The sequence below is a fragment of the Crocodylus siamensis genome, chromosome 5 (assembly GCF_052110815.1).
Source record: "Crocodylus siamensis isolate JL-2025a chromosome 5, ASM5211081v1, whole genome shotgun sequence".
Classification (NCBI taxonomy): domain Eukaryota; kingdom Metazoa; phylum Chordata; order Crocodylia; family Crocodylidae; genus Crocodylus; species Crocodylus siamensis.
Window position 1 is genome coordinate 64,437,284 of NC_143399.1, and position 17,098 is coordinate 64,454,381.

Below are 17,098 nucleotides of genomic sequence, written 5' to 3' on the forward strand. Positions count from 1 at the left end.
AGCTTGACCATACATTTGCTATGGTTGGAGCCTCTGAGTTGGAGATGAGTCCACCATTCCTCTAAAACTTACATCACTGATTTTCAATTGTGGTGCCATGGCATCTTAGGGTGCCACAAAATCTTTTTGAGGGTACTGCGCAATATTAGCACGGTCATATGTACAAATACCTACATGTGATTCCCAATATATAACCCAGAAATTTTAAATAGGAATCCACTGTGTCAAAAACATTCTGACCTGTTATGGTCTTTCCAAATTCTTTGCAACAGAGACTTTTGACAGCAACAGTACGTACGCATTTAGCATTTTAAAAATAAAAGACTACCCAGCACGTTAACACTGGAAGATACGAAGTGCTGATTACATGCAGGTATTCAGACAATCTTTGTCTCATATTCTTCAGATTTTTCAAGTACCTACACATTTAGCATTTTAAAAATAAAAGACTACCCAGCACATTAACACTGGAAGATACGAAGTGCTGATTACATGCAGGTATTCAGACAAGCTTTGTCTCGTAGTCTTCAGATTTTTCAAAACGAACAGGAATCTTCGATTTAAAAAAATATATATTACACAAATCTCAGACACTACCTTAATCTGGCCCTCAAAATGTTTGTGTAGCACAGGCCTGACTAACCCGTGACATGTGTGCCACAAGTAGCACAGGCAACTTCTATATGGCACAGCCGACTGGGGAGGAGACAGACAGCAAAGTCACAGATAGGGCATGGAACAGAAAACAATGCAGCAGATCAGGCAGGAAACACAAGGCACGGAGCAGAAAGCAAAGGAAAGGGATTAAAGCAGTACTTAGGGTTGGTGCAGGGCTAATTTGTGGCACACTTGCCAAAAGGCGGGCCCCTATTGGTGTAGCATTTGGTCATGCAAATGATGCATTAGGTATTCAATTCCTTAATACTTAAAAGAAAAAAAAAGCTGTAAATGAACTAGGATACATTTACAGGTTCTTGTTATAAATGACATTATAATCCTTTCTTTGAAAGGTTCAGCAATGTAAAATTCTAAGAAAATCTTTAGAATAATGACATTAACTCTAGGTATGGCTAGAATTACAATGTTGGTAAATTGAAGGTTAAGTTACCATTACTTTAAACTAGTCTTTGATGAGTCATGTGCATCTCCCAGAGTATACTTACCGAGACAAATATCCATATGGTTAGATATGCAAGTAAATAACTCTTTTCATTGTTACAACTGAAGTGAATTTTTAACTTGTGCATCACTGCACTTTTTGATTTATCAAAAATCTCAACTCTTACAGACTACTAAATTGTTTTTAAAGACCTTGATGAGCCCTCAGAAAGATGCAAAAAGAAAATACGTTTAAAGAAAACACAAATAAACCACTTAGCCAAATACTGCTATCAATTATAAGTCCAAAGATCTTCATCATGCAGGAAGCAGGAAGTACAAGTCTAGAAATGGGAGATGCACAATACTACTTCAGGCATTATGTAGCAAAAAAAATGTTCTCCAAAACAGCATGGGTAAAAATAAAACCCACATATTTTTGTTTGTTTATAAAACATAAATTGCATTTAATCTTTTCTTGAGGCACCTGTTAACATTTCAGAAAAACACTATAGATGGTGATTACTCAGTTAAGAAGAAGTATAAATTTCCAATTCAACTTATTCAAAATCTATTTGATATTAAAACACACAGTGAATGGCCACTTTTAAATTCACCTTTCTGCCATAAAAAAACAGAGAGAGAGAAAGCCATACTTTAAGGCAGTCATTTAGTTAGTCCCCTAAAATTTAAAATCCAGCAGCAAAAGAAATCTAAAAATACTATTAACTCTGGCTGTTCCACTAATCGTTTTAAATATTTAGAATAAGAATGAGATTACTGAAGAATTCTTGGTGCATTATAATGCTGTAATGCTGTAACTAACTTTTTATTGAGGCCCAAGAGATGTTCTAAGAAGAAACCGGCAGAGGAAAACAGTTATCTGATCAGCGCGTTACACCCACAGACTCACAGGGCTTGTGGTTAATAAACAGCTCTTTACAGAAAAGAGAAAAAAATTACATAGAGCCCATGCACAAGCCGCAGTCCTGCAAACAGCTCCATACAGACAAACTTGTGAGCAGAAACTCAATGAAGTAACTGAGGGCTCCCTAGTGTCCCCATGCATGTGATTCCAATTGCATTGACCTACTTGCAGACTAAGGACCACAATGGAACTAAATATCCCACTTAATACTAGCATTCATTTTAAGTATTGTCCTGTGCAACAAGTTCATTAATTTGTTAAAATATGTCTTATTCAACCAAACGCCATGTTATATAAAGGGTCTACATTCTTGGGCTTACTGACAGTATGCCATAAAACCCTGTTTATTAGATCCCCAAGAGCAGTTATTGTTTCCCTAAATGACTGAAAAATAAATAAGAAGATTCTTTAAAGACATAAACTTCCAACATACCTTATTATTAACCAAAGGTTAGTATTTTGGAATAAGTAATGCCAAACTAAATTGAGTTAGTAAAGCAAATGCAGACACGTGGTATGCGACACTGCAGACCTGTCTTCAGTGCCAGTGCCATACATGCAGGCCTTCCTTACGCTGCTACTTCACAGCACAGAAAGGTTTTTCTGATCCCAGAAGATCACAGGGTCAAAAAAAACCCCTTGCCTAAAAAAAGTGGTATGGCATATGTCGGGGTAGCATACGCCACCCAAAACTGGAGCCTGGACAACCGGAGCCACGCTGCAGGAGAGCATGGCTTCAGCTCCCACAGACCCCCAGGACCCCAGGAAAGGCTGCTGAGGCCAGAACAGTTGCTGGCCCCAGCCTCCCCTACCCTATCCAGGGCAATGTGCCAGATACAAGAGCACACATGGCATGGGCATTCTCCAGGGAAAAGTAGCAGCAGCACAAGGTGTGCCACTGCTACTTGTGCTGGGAGAAACACATGTTCCTGCTCGTGGGGATGCGCACGCACTATGATGACAAATTTTCCCAACACTGAAGTTGGAAGAAACTGTTACAGAAGGTAACAGTCCAAACATCAGCTAATACCTAAGGTTAGATACATACATTTTACTGGATATGCACTCATAAATAATATCTGCACAGGTCCTGTAGAAGAACCTAAGACAGCAGCCATTCAGAAACTTTCTATTTGCCTTTTGAGCTGAAGTGACAAGGGCACAAAGATTCTAGGCAGATTCAGTTAAGCCATGTGGCAAACCTCTATGCTCAGATATGACACTGAAAAGAACCTCTACAGCATAAACCTGGAAAAGAAAGAAAGGTTTCCAAAGGTATAGAAGTAAAGTGTTTCAACATATCAGCACAGCAGAAACTAACAGCCACGTGCCAAATTCTACTGGTTCCACTTGCCATGTCTACCAAATATCACTAATATGAAAGATACAAAAGCCCTGGAATACATTTTTTTTAAAAAATAAAGCCTAAAGAATTACTTAATATTCCATTGTAATGTCTGGCTTGAAGTTAGGCCTTTTTTTACAAGACCATTCTTAAATGACAGCTGAAGACATTAAAAGGTAACATGTTTCTTCTGCTGCTAAAGTGTGCCAAATAAATTAAGGAAGCATGATGACAGAAATAAGAAAACATGTAGCTCCTACGAAATAAAGATAAAGACTCCCATAATGTTTTTGGTTCAGGACAATGTGTACATGGCACTTTAAACACACAAGCAAGAAGCCTATGGCTATCTATGTTCTATACACTTCTTCACGTAGAAAACCACGTTGTATACAAGTTAGCCTACACCACAAATTTATGAACATTGCATACATTCTGGTGAGGAAAATGCTTCTCTGCACTGCACTAATCAGATAACATGTTATCTGTCTTATGCCAGCTGGTGTATGTACAATTTTGACTGTATTGCAAAGGTCTAAAACTTTTTTCCCACTGGTTCTCTAAGCCTAAATTTCACAGGATTTTTGCTTATGGATAATCTACAGGATCACCTCAACTGCTAAATTTACTACTTAGTTACAAAAACAATTATTTACAGCAGTCTTTTACCATTTTACTTTGCTGGTGGGCAATAACAAGAACTTTAGCTCTGACATTAGCTCATAGAATTATACATATTAAAGCATGGCTCGGCCTCTTTTCTTGTGCTGGTACTCCTCCACCAACAGGAAAAAAAACCACTAGAAATATTTCCTTGTATCATTCAATTAATAAAGGCTGAAACAAAAACTCTAAATCATGTCCTGTTAGTTTTTATGCGACTAGCATTAATATCATTATGTGTTCAACTAATTAATGCAGTGTGTATTTACATTTTAAAAAGCTACCTGCTCATACTAATGTGGCTACACCAGCCACAAGTGGTAACATTACTAATCATAATATTCCTCCTTTAAACTCCTCCAATGAACTGGAAAGCATATTTTTGGGAGACATCTAACTGGACCAAATGCATATTTCAGAGAGATTTTAGACAAGCTTCTGGGCACAAGGTAACCTTCCTCAGATCTAATGAAGAGAGCACTCTGAGCTCTAGTGACAAGAAAACAATAGTCATTCAACTACCCCTGAAAACCAGGTTCAAAATGTATCCCATGGCACTGTGTGCCTATTTGCTTAATTATGCCATGACCAGACATGAGTAGACGTTAGGTTTCCCTAGTTGTCCCGGGGAAATGCCTGTGCCACACATGGTTTGGCGCATGGTAAATTACCAGGTGGGGTAAGGGAGGCTGGGGCCAGTGCTGGGCTGGCCCCAAGAGCCTTACCTGGAGTTCTGTGGGCTTCAGCAGCAGCAATCCTGTTGCACAGAGCCTAGCCAGCAGTGGAACTGCAGGCAGCCCACACTGCCACCATGAGCAGTGCTCCACTTTTTTTTTTTTCTGCTGGTCTTTTTGACTCCTGGATATCCAGGGGTCAAAAAAGCCCTCCACGTTGCTCCCTTGCAGGACAGAGAACAACTAAACGTGCAGCATGTGGCACCACAGATGTGCCTGCAGTGCCATATACTGCACGGCCACACTCATCTGGATGCAGCCTTCTTGTTGAAAATACCACTCTCAGGGTTGTCACACCTGAAAATTAACCATCTATGAAAATTATTCTGTATTTTAAAGGGTACCAAAACATTTTTCCCGTGCCAAAACAAACTTCAGAATACTGCTAATTTTACCAACAAACTACCCTTTCACTTAATTAGGAAAAACCTAGTGCAGGTAAAGCTATTCTATTAAGTAACAATTTATTTACAATCAGACATCCAGCAAGGATGTGTTAGTTTTTATTTGTTTGTTTAAACTCTTACATGCTACCAAAAGGTGATAAAAAAATTCAGAAAACATTACAATAAAAGGCACATTAGAATATTTTTTAAGAAAGCCCTAAAGATACCTGGGACACATTAAGGTCTTTCTCTCTCAAATCAGATTTGCCTACTGCTCACTCATGCAAGGAGATCATAATTCTGTGCCTGCAATATTTCCACGGCAACCCTGATGACAATGATGTCACAAATTCAACCCTGACTTCACTGCAGGATGAAGCACTAGGAGCAGATGGGATGCGAGGGAGAAAGCCCCTATTTAAACACAAATCTCTTTCAGAAGAAAGAAAGGAACACAAGCAAAGAAACAGGTGAATGGACCATGTTTTGAAGTATGATATATTCAAAAGACTATCCTAGCATGAAAATCCATTTAAAGGCAAGACCTACAATACAGGAGAACTGTCAAATTTGTCTGGCCTTATAATAAGCTGACTGTGAAAGCTTCCTGTTTAGCCAAATAAGCTTGTGTTTAGTTTTTAAAGTGGTGCTGAAGAAATTACACTTTTATTTTGTGTGGTTTATATTATTCTCTTATATAAAAACAGTCTAAATATTCACCTATACTTATCTGACACAATTATTTTCATAGTGGCAGACAAATGCAATAAGCTTTGCTATCTAAATTAATCTATCATAAAAAAGAGATGATAATGAATCCACAGTGCTGCAGGGAATACAGAAAGGTGATTATTACAATACCCATGTGCATTCCAGAGAGTATTAATAGAAAACCACACCTCCATCACTGGATCTCACATATGTGGAGTCGAACAGAGATTAATGTTCTGTCTAGTCCTATTCAACATATAGCCACTATGAACGTGGGTCACATGACATAGACTCAGGTGACAACAAGATAAAGATAGCAGGCAGTAACACTTTTCCTAGACTAGATTTGACCATAAAACAATGGATACTTGGATGAAGTCAGTGCATGGATTTAAAAAAAAAAGAGAAAGTAGCTGATTGAATCTGACCCCAAGCAAAACAGAGGTAAGGATAGTGGACAGAAGAAGGCTCTCTCAAGAGTTTGCAGCCATGGATCAGTCTCATTTGGTTGGTGTCACTTGACATTTCAGGTTTGTGTGTAGGAGTTTACTTTGACTCCTTGCTGTTGCTAAGCTCTCACTTAGCATCAAGCATATGTAATGTTTTCTAACATCAGTAGTTGAAAAGGAGACACTCTCATCCTTGGAGAATGACAACATGGGCTTGGCAGTACATATACTTGTCACCTCCTGCCTAGACTACAGCAGTGCAGTTTATCCGGGCACAAGACAATCAGCTCTTTAGGAAAACCTTACCAGTATGTAACTATGCAGTACATTTCATCAATGTAGATTTATTTGAATACATCAAACCTGTCATCCATACTCCAGAATCATTATCGATGGAATGATGAAACAAATTCAAGGTTTCAGCCCTTGTCTTCAAGTCTAAAGACCTGGGCCAAGCATCTCTTCAGAATCACACTCTCTAGAGTTTATTGATACATACCACACTCACACAGCAATATTACCCTCCACTTTAAGACAGTGCCCAAGGAATGGGCAAGGCAGCATAAAATTGAAGAGGGGCAGATGTGTTTAAAACCACTGTCTACTCAGGTACAATAGACCTTTCTGCCATAACTGTAAAGCCTGTCTGTGCAAGAGATGAACCTTTCTCCAGGGCTGGTCTGAGACTGTTGAATGAACCCACATGGAAACTAAAGGTCATTACAGATTTCCCCTGCCTCTCACTCCAAATGTAAAGTTACCTTCTTTGGCCTTGCTTTCCCCAGCGTAAGTGCACAGAAGCATACATTTTAGAAAAGTAATATCACTCTACCAACACACATCCTAAAAAAGCACACACAATTCTTCCTCCTGGGGAAGGGATGGGGGAGGGGTGTAGAATATGCTTCATAAGATAAATGTGAGTCACGTCACTGAACACACTACTGGTAAGTGCCTAGAAACTATGGGGAGAAGGCCACAAAAACTGTTATACAGAACTGAAATCAAAATGTAGACGTTGGATATCTTGGTTCCTTTTTTTTCAAATATATTTTTATATGTTAAGAATTGGGTGTTAGAGCTAGCATGGAGGATAGAGGTAGAAGACTAAACAAAAGATAGGAGAGAGGAAAAGAAAAGGCTACCGGGGACAAAGAGTGAGAAAGGATGTTCAAGACATAAGGGGAGATATGAAAAAGGTAGAGTCTCATTGTTAGGAGACAACCCAGGGAACCTTAAGGTGAACTGAAACAGAGTATACAGAGTAAGAGGAAGCCCAGCACACTCCCTGTGAACACACAGAAGTCTCAGGACTAGGCAAGACCTCTGCACTCACCCAGACTAAGTAAACCTTTACCCAGATTTGACATAAGCATTCAGTGTTCGCTAAGTATAGAATGGTATCAGTGTTGTTCTATTAGCAGTCCAAAAACTGACTAGCTCTCATTTTTCAAGGCTTCTAACAGCAGCCCCCACAGTGATAACTAGAAACCTTGAAGATGAGAGGAGCGAGTCAGTTTTGAGGCTGCTAATACCACAGCACTGCAGGTATTGCTGTGGTATTAGCACCCCCAAAATTTACCAGCATCCTTCATTTTCAAGTCTTCTAATAGTCACTGTCAGTGATGCTTTAGAAGCTTTAAAAATGAGAGGAGCAGCTGTAAAAATGACTAGCTCCTGCCCTTTTCAAGGCTTCGAATAGCAGCCCTTTGACAGGTGTCTCCCCTTCACGGTTTCTGAAGCAGTTGAGTACAATTAAGTTATAAAGTAGACTGGGGTTGGAACATCCTATACATTCTATTTTTTTATTAAGGTATGAATATGCAGACAGCCAGAGTCTGTTACAATGTATGCAGTAGGGAACAAATTGATACTGGCATAGTGTTATGCATCTAAGTGAATATGCACTTACCAGATATGCAGATGAATGGTATACAGTGTTCTAGGAAACTACTACTGGGTTATAAGTAGAAGCCAAGCCTTGCACAGACTTGAAATCAATAGAGGATTTGCGCAAGTAGAGGTCACAAAACTGCAAGTGAAGAAAAGGGTTCTTACGACAGTGTGTTGGACAGATTTTAAGACTATAATGCAAGATTCAGGGAAGTCAGAAATGAGAACCCTCTAGTAGTGAAAGCAAAAGATGACAAGAGTATGGAACTGAGGTGCTGGGAACAGGAAAGAAGGATAGATTTTAAAGATAGCACAGAGCTGAAGAACTGGAAGGATTAATCAACTGCTTAGATCTCAGGGGAGAAAAGAAGACAGAGAAGAGCTGAATATGGCATGAAGGTTGCAAGCCAAAGCCTGAGTCAAGTTAAAATATGTCTGGATATCCAGAAAGAGATGTCAAAGAGATAGTCACAAAACAAGAGCAGAATATAGGGGCAGATAAGAAGTGAAGAGGGTGGCCATGAAGACTGTATTTTCATTGTTTCAAATGATAATGAGAGTATTACACGGGAAAGCATGTAGAGGGAAGGGAAGACAGGGGTCACTGTGAGAAATATTTAAAAAAGCAATCAGAGACTGGAAAGTTAAATCAGCAAAGAACCAGAAAAATGCAAATGCAAGTCAAGGAAGGAAAGCAAACTGTATGAAGGAAGCTAGCCCATCAAGAAAAATAAGTGCAATGTAGACAAGAAAAATAAGTTATGAAGAAACCCAAATATTTTCTCCAATATAAATGCTGGACTGCATATCCTGTCATTAAAACAGACAGGATGTAACATCCTCTTTTGATGAGAGAAATCTCAGAAAAGTGGAATAGGTTAGAAATGACCAAGCTGAGGGTCGAAGAGGGACCGTGAGGAGAGAAAGTTGAGGCATTAGTAACAGATAATATATTCAAGAAGTTTGGTTGGGAAAAAGTAGAAGTATACTCAGTAGTAATTAAAGAGGATAAAAGAATGACGGCGGATTATCAGGATAGCAAGTGCAGCTCCATGTTCTTAAAGGCAGAGGAAATAGAGAATATTATGGGGAGCTATTGAAATCAATAGGGGATAGTGTCAAGAGCACATTTAGATGCAAGGCAAATTAAAATCGTATAGGTTACTGAAAACTGAAACAGGTGCATGATACTAAAATGACCATGGAAATGTAGAACCTATCTTACTAGAGAATAATAAAAGAGCTTAGAAATTGCTTAACCTAATCAAGGAGATGCTGAGAGGGAATATAACCTCTGTCCCATCAGGGTAGTCCATAAGGGATAGAGAAGGTACTAAAGCTAAAGGACAAAACTGGCAAAGCAACAAATGAGCATAAACTGACCACAAATGAATCTAAAAGCTGAAATCTGGTTAATAGCCATCACCAAAATAAAGTTCTAGATCAGCCTTCCTATAGGAGTAGTGAGGATGAGGACTGTGATCGCATTCTTGCTCTGTCAGCTGTTTTATCAGACTGCTTGTAGAAACATGAAACTGACTCCTAATATCAATTCAAGTCAGCTAACAAAACTGCTGCTGTGTAATAGAAGTTGCTTTCTGTTACTTAGGCAGTTTCTTTTCTGCTACAGCACTGATTAAGAAAATAATTCCAGAGTGGCAGGAAAACTCAAAGCCCTCTTTAGACTCAACTATGAGACACTGATAAATTCAATTACTTATGCAACTCAGTTTTACACACTAACAGGTTACAGGAGTTGAGTACAAACAGAAATTCAAGATATTCAGGCAACTCTCTCAGAATAAGGGCTGTTTACACATGTGGAAAAAAAAACCCAACAAAACAAAACAGGGCTTTACTGTCAGGTCGGTGCACCTCCACACCAAGCACAGTGCACACCCAAAAGAGGCATCACATCAGTTTTGACATGGCTCACCCAACGTCTGTATAGATCACATGCTTCAGTGGGGCTTTTTGGCACTTTTATCTAATAGCTGATTCAATCAGCTATTAGTTAAAAGTGCCAAAAAGCCCAGCGGGATCTATACAGATGTTGGACAAGCTGGGTCAAACTGATGCGAAGCCTCTTCCAGTAAGCATTGTTTTGTTTTTCAGGTCTGCAAGTGGCCAAAAACAGTATATTTGCACTTACTAAAACCACATAGCGCCCAAAACACTAAAGTCTTGTAAATGCTTGACCTTCTGTCAACAGAACATGAATGGATGAAAAAAAAGGAACGAAATAATAGCTGCGAGCATTTTCTAATACAATTCCAAATTTCCACGGTTCAAAACATGAAATGACAAAGTTGAAAGGGTATGAATTAAGTAATCTAACAGAACTTTTCAATCCCTAGTTTCTATGAATAAATACCAATAGTTGGAGTACATTACCTTCATTCTCAGATGTCTGGCATTTTACCTTTACTACTAAATCAAAGGTACGTTCTGGATTTTCCCTAGAAGTAAAAAGACAAGTTGGTTGATTAGCCATAGCAAGCAGACTAAATGGACTAATACAGATTGTCGAGCATTCTTTACAATGTAATATAGTTTGCATGCCACTTGACATGATCACCACTCTTAATGATTTCATTCATGTGATTTCTGAATTTTTACAAGACTTCTACATCTTCCTAAACAGCCCGTAAGAAAGTGAGCTATATTCTCTCAGAAAAAAACTCTGATCACACCACACATGAAATATACAAGAAATGATGACCCATGTCTGACAGCCTTTCAATCACTTCACTATAACACTTTACAGAATGTATATGTTGAAGAATAACTTTAAAAGCAAGAACAGTCTGCTTTACAAAACTGGCCTTTAGTACTGAAAGAAGGGCTTTTAATATATTGGTTTCAAACTTAGTTTTAATAGTTTGATTTGGGCCTCTTGGCCTTTTCCTCTTTAAAATTTTTAAAAACTTTTAGTTTTAGAATGTGATGAGAGTAGTCCCATCATATTCTAAGTTTATCATCATGATTTAGCCATAAGCCTATCTATCTTCTTAATATGTTCGGTGATCAACTTAAGAGTTGACAGTCACTTAGCCTGTTCCTTCAGAAGCAATTCCATTTACAGTCAACTAAATCCAGCACACAATTCAACCAGTAGGAAAATATGAATGCAATAACTCATCTTCTAATTGCCTCCTAAAAATTAAGTGTTTGTTAGAAAAGAATACCATTAAATATATTCCATTACGATACAACATCTATTGTCCATGAATAAGCATTTACATTACAGTCATATGACCAGACCTGGGCTGGCCCGCCCCAGCAGCTCCAACAGCCAGGAGTAATCCAGACGCACAGAGTTGCCTGGCCCCAGAGGGGAACTCTTCCCCCTCCTCCCTCTCCCCCACCACCACGGGCCTGGGAGCAGTGCTGGGGTACTCTTCTCCCTCCTTCTCCACTCCCTGCGGTGGGAGTGGGGCTCTGTGAGGCTGCCTGGCCCCAGAGGGGACTGTTCCCCCTACTTCTCCCCCATTGCAGCAGGGTGGGGAGGAGGGGCTCTATGTAATGCTGCCCAGCACCAGAAGGGGACTCTTCCCCCTACTCTCCCCCATCCCAGGCCAGGGAGAGGCTCTGTTCCATGCTGGAGGAAACTTTTCCCCCTCCTCCTCCTCCCCCCAGAGAGGTAGCAGGCACATGGAACTAAGCTGGGTATGTGAGGGAGGGTGCGGGGTGTAGGGACCCCCACACACACCCCAGCCTCCCCCATGGTGCCTGGCAGCAGCAGCAGGCGGGGAGGTCAGGGCGCTTGTGCCCGGCATGGACGTGACTCTGGCCAGCACTGCGCTGGAGAAGGGAGTGGAACCTGCCTTATCCCTGTGGCTCTGCTCCCTGAGCCTGCAGCTCCAACCCCGCACTGGACCCAGCTACTTGTCCCACTCTCCGCTGTGCAGGTCCCAGCACTCTGGTGGGAGTGGAGGGAGCCTGTCCCCTGGTTTCCTGCAGAATTCAGCGTAGGGCTTCCCTGTATGAGTGTGGAACTGTGGGGGATAGAGGCAGCCAGTGCTTCGCTGCACTGGGGGTGAGGAGCACAGCCCCGCGTACCGTGTCCGGCCGCTTCTATCCCTGAAGCACAGCAGGGAGTGGGGGAAGCAACTGGCTCAGGTTCAGGGAGCAGAGTCCTGGGAATAAGGCAGGCTCTGCTCCCTCCCCCAGAGCAACGCAGTGCTGCCTGGAGCCACACCTGCACCAGGCATGAGCAGCCTGACCTCCCCACCTGCTGCCAGGCAGCGAGGGCTGCATGCCATGGAAGGACTGTGTGGGGGCCCTACACCCCCCACCCTCCCTCACACACTGACAGCCTGCCCAGCAAGCTCTGTGCTCCGGCTGCCCCTCTGGGAGGAGAAGAAGGGGGAATAGTTCCCCCCAGCATGGAACAGAACCTCCCCCTGGCCCCCGCCCCCACTCTGGGGCCAGGCAGCATTGCATGGAGCCCTCCCATTCCAACCCGGCGGCAGGGGGGAAGGGAAGGAGAAGATTCCCCATCCAGCACCTTACAGAGTACCCCTTCCCCTCCCCTCCCAACCCTGTGGGACAACTAACCCAGCATGGCCCCATTAAGGTGAAGGAGCAGGGAGAGGAGTTAATTCTTCCCTCCGTCCCTTCCCTGCAGGCAGGGTCTGCCTATTCCAGGGGCCACTACTGCAGCCCCATCCCCTCTGCTCCCCAGCAGACAGGCTGACCCTGACTGCAGTGGGGGAAGAAGAGAAGGAGGGAAGAATTACCCCCCCGCCCATTCTGCCTTAATGGAGCCAAGCCGGCCAGTGTCTGCTGGAGCCAGTCCCTGCTCAGCTAGAGAGCAGAGGAGCGGGGTCAGCCCTGCAGGTGGAGCAGAGCACTGTCTAGCCCAGAGAGCATGCTGGGGGTTTATGAAACCAGACATTTCATAACTTGTTTGAGCCAAATCTGTTAAATCTGATACTACATTCAACCAGGTTTATCTCAAACCGGTTTCAGCCATTTTCAAACTGGTTTATATGTACTGAATGTCTGTTCTGTTACATATTTAAACCAGTTGCTGACCACTTAAGCCTGTTTATGTGTAATGTCGGTCCCTAGCCTTAGAGATTGGGTTCCAGATTTCAAGAGTGTTGCATATAAAACACATCGTGGATGGTGGTTTAATATTTTTTTTTTTTAATTTTAGAAGGATTCTGAACTGGAAGGGAAACTTTCAACTATCATCAGTTATTTAATTATTTTTTCATAACTTCTTTTGCCTTCACTATTAGGCATTATCATTTACGAAAATATGGAATGATACTAAGACTCAGGTCTTATAGGGAAGTATAACAATCACATGTCCCTCCCACATCACATCACTTTGCAGAACTTTTTAAGGCTGGTCCTATGAAAACTTGGAAGCCAAATTCTGATCTCAGTTATGCCAATATAAACCCAGGGTACTAACAGTTTACACAGGTGTTAATGATACAGAATTTGCTCTAGCAAAATCAAAATGAAACTGAAGAGGGTCAAGCTCTTTGCACTGAAGGAAAGAGTGGACTATGTGAATCCACCCTGTAGCAAGAAAAATGTCACCACCTCCCTGCCATGAAAGGACTTAATAAAATTCTAGCCAAGGTGTTGGTTTAGTCTCTTGGCTCAATTTCCCTGTCCACTTGTTTCTAAGAGATAGGCATTACACCGTATTTAATTTATTAATTTCCCTTGAAACAATATCAAAAATACAGGATTAGGACTTTACAGTTCCACTTTTTAACTGAATTTACAGTCAAAAAGGAAGCTCTTGAAAATATAATCCACTCCCTTCAGTACAGTGCCGTAAAGTCTGTATTTGCACAAAAGTAGGTCTCAATTTACCCTTCACAAACTCATCTACTCTCATAACTGTCAGACTGTCTATCACAACTCCTAAACAGCAGCACACTTATTCAGAGTAAATATGAGAGATTTAGCCTCTTATCATGACACTCTGATTAAGGAAGTCCATAAAAGTATTCAAAGGCCTGTTTTTACAGAATCAGAGACAAAAATGTAGTCATGCTATTTTATAACTTAGTTTTAGCTAGGTATGTATCACCATTTCCTTGGCACTTCAAAATAGTTGCATATCAATTAGTAACTGTAAACCACTACAAACAACTAACTTCACTGAAATTATTTTATCAACATTCACAACCATGATAACACTCAGATTTTCTCTAAGGTAGCTATATCCTCTTAAGTTCTTGAAAGGTGATTCTCTTCAACAGTATAAAAATGCTGTTAGATTCAGAGGAATGTTGATCAACAACCACCCTATTGATCCACTATATTTTATGCGGTATTTGCACAGTGCGTCCTCAGAACCAGAGCTAACTTTGCCTGTACATTTCACAGGTGCAGCAACCAGGGCAAACAATTCCATTGCTGAAAAACGGCCCTATTTATTTGCAGAAGCTACGGAGAGACAACAAGCAGAAAACTCCATGTGAAAAATTATGAGAGTTGTTGCTCTCCTAAACTGGCTGGCAGGGCGCAGGGGATTATAATAATTATACTAGGGGCCTAGGCCCCTAGCACATTACTAAAACTTCTAGTTTCTTTCTAACTGTATTACTGGGGGAGCTTGGGGAGTCTGAACCCCACCCCCCATGAGATGACAGTCCCCCCCGTAAGATTTGAAAATCATAACCTGGGGGGCGGGGGGTGTCTCTGATTCCATTAGGGCAGAGGTCAGCAAAGTTTTTGGGTAGGGTGCCAGAAACACCCACAACCTCAACCTACAAGATGTTCGCATGCCAGGGGCGAATGGCGGGGAAGCCACAAAGCGCCCGATCCTTGTTGTGATAGTGCAGCCCTGGCCCCTCCCTGCCATCCTTCCTGAGGCACATGTGCCAAACAAAATGCCTTTGAGTGCCACACTGGCACACATACCCATGACCCCTGCATTAGGGCACGGTGATGGGCAGCTCAATTTTTTTTTTTTTGCAGACCCTCCCACCCCTCCCAAGAGTCAAGGCATAATTCGAACCCTGCAGGTAGAGAATCCAGGTGACTGATGCCTCCAAAGTCCGAGGGGGCACCCATAGAAGCCGGTGGCGGCAGCAGGGACAGGGATGGTGAGCACCCGCAGAAGCCAGGGCTGGCATTGGTGCCGGGGACAGGTGAACGCCCACAGAAGCTGGCAGGGGCAGCAGTGGCAGGGACAGCCTTGTCAGGGGGCACATGTGCCCCCGCTACCAGTCGCCTATGTCCAGGTAGAGGGACCTGCTGCTGGTCGGAGCGCCAAGGCAGGTTTGCTCTGGTTCTGACAAAGCAGAAAGTTTTTTGGGGGGTGTCTGGCACCCCCAGGAGACCTGGGGTCCGCAAGAAGCAGGGTGCTGAGGGGCAGAAACCACCCCCTGGCGATGCCCCTCTCTTGCCAGGCAGATTCCCCGGCTGGGCGGGGGCACCCCCGTGAGCCCAGGGGCGCGTGTGGCTCGGCCTGGCAATGAAGGGGCCATGTCCAGAGGAGGGTGTGTGGCGGGCGGGGAGGGCGACTCTCCGTGATGAGGGGCAGGGAGGATGCCGGGGGTGGGGCAGCGGCTCGGGGAGAGGGCAGCATCCTCCCGCGGGCCAGGGGCACCCCGCGCTGTCACTGGCCTAGGCGCCCCCTCCCCCTTTCCCTTCCCCCCGGCAGCACCGCCACGCCGGCCCCGCGCTCACTTGATCCTGCTGTCCATGCTCACATCGCGGGCCCCGGCAGCCGCTCCCGGCGCGCCGAGGGGGACGGGGCCCCGCGCCGGGCGGGGGAGGGAGGCGGCGAGGGGTAGGGGGTCACGGCGGCGGCTGGCGGCTGCGGCGCGGCCCCGGCTCGGGCCGTCACGGCGGCGGCACCTCCTCCTCCCCCCGCCCCGGCCGCTCAGTTCCTGTTGCCGCGGCTCCAGCACCTCCTGGGAACCAGGAAGCGGCGCGACGGCCGCAGGAGGTGCTCGGCCCGTGTCACCTGAGCCCGCAGGGCGGGGGCTGCCCGGGCCGGGCCCGCCGGGGTCGCCGGCCTGGCCCGAGCGAGGCGGGGCCCGGCGTGGGAACCCGGCACAGCAAGGGCCCGGCCTTCCCCTGCAGCCCGCGTCTACTTCAGATCCCTCCGGTTTCTTCCCTCCCCCCTCCAGGGCAAAAACAGAGACAGCGGGGTCCTTTGCAGTAACCCCTTTGCTGCACCAGAGCCAAACCCTTCATCATCAAAGAGAAAACGCTGGGGGAAATGCGTGCGAGTTCATCTTCTAAGAGTGGCGGATATTTTTTATTTTTTAAAAATTCTTCTTTGCCCCTTTTGGTATAAATGCCCTGCGCCAGGCTGAGGAAGCGGCTGCAGTTGGTGTGGGCTCTTCCAGCTGCAGATGCTTCCTCAGCCCGTGGGCGACTGGTGCCTCCTAAGTTGGGGGGGCACTTGCCCCCCCAGCAGCCAGTCAGTAACTGGGGGGTGCCCCCACAGCTGATGGCATGGACCAGGAAGGGGGGGTCCCCTGTGGCTGATTGCCAGCAGTGCTTCTCCTGGTGCCCCACTCCCCAGCCAGCGCTAAGGGGGGTACCCCCTACACATTGTCACTGCCTCAGCCTGACGCAGGGTATTTAAACCCAAAAAAGAATTTTTCCAACTATTTGAGTTGGTCTAATAAAATATCAGATTTACCCAAAGAATCTCGTCTGTCTGTGTCCTTAGACCAACATGGCTCCAACCTACACCCCTGTCTTCAGAGTGACACTTAGTCGGCCGCATTTTGGGGCTTGCGAGACCAGCAGCTAAGGCAAGGACTCGACAGTTAGGCCCCAGCTGCATAAAAAAAATCTTAGGCACAGGCTTGGCTTGACCCACTGCAATTTGTGCAACAGCCATTGTTGCATGAGTCCTGGGCAAGCCAAATCATGTCGGTGCATAGGTCTATTTG

The 17,098-nt window shown here is 44.0% G+C and overlaps 1 protein-coding gene across 1 annotated transcript in view; it reads right to left on the reverse strand.

Annotated features, from left to right (window-relative positions):
- DENND1B (DENN domain containing 1B) overlaps positions 1-16,261 on the reverse strand; it is a 277,634-nt gene extending 261,373 nt beyond the window's left edge. The window contains exons 1-2 of the mRNA XM_090048607.1: positions 15,876-16,261; positions 10,602-10,666 (exon numbers count right to left, since the gene is read on the reverse strand). Of these exons, the coding sequence (XP_089904733.1) occupies positions 10,602-10,666; positions 15,876-15,892 (82 nt within the window). The 5' untranslated portion in view covers positions 15,893-16,261. The remainder of the gene's footprint in view (positions 1-10,601; positions 10,667-15,875) is intronic.
- Positions 16,262-17,098: the final 837 nt, after the last annotated feature.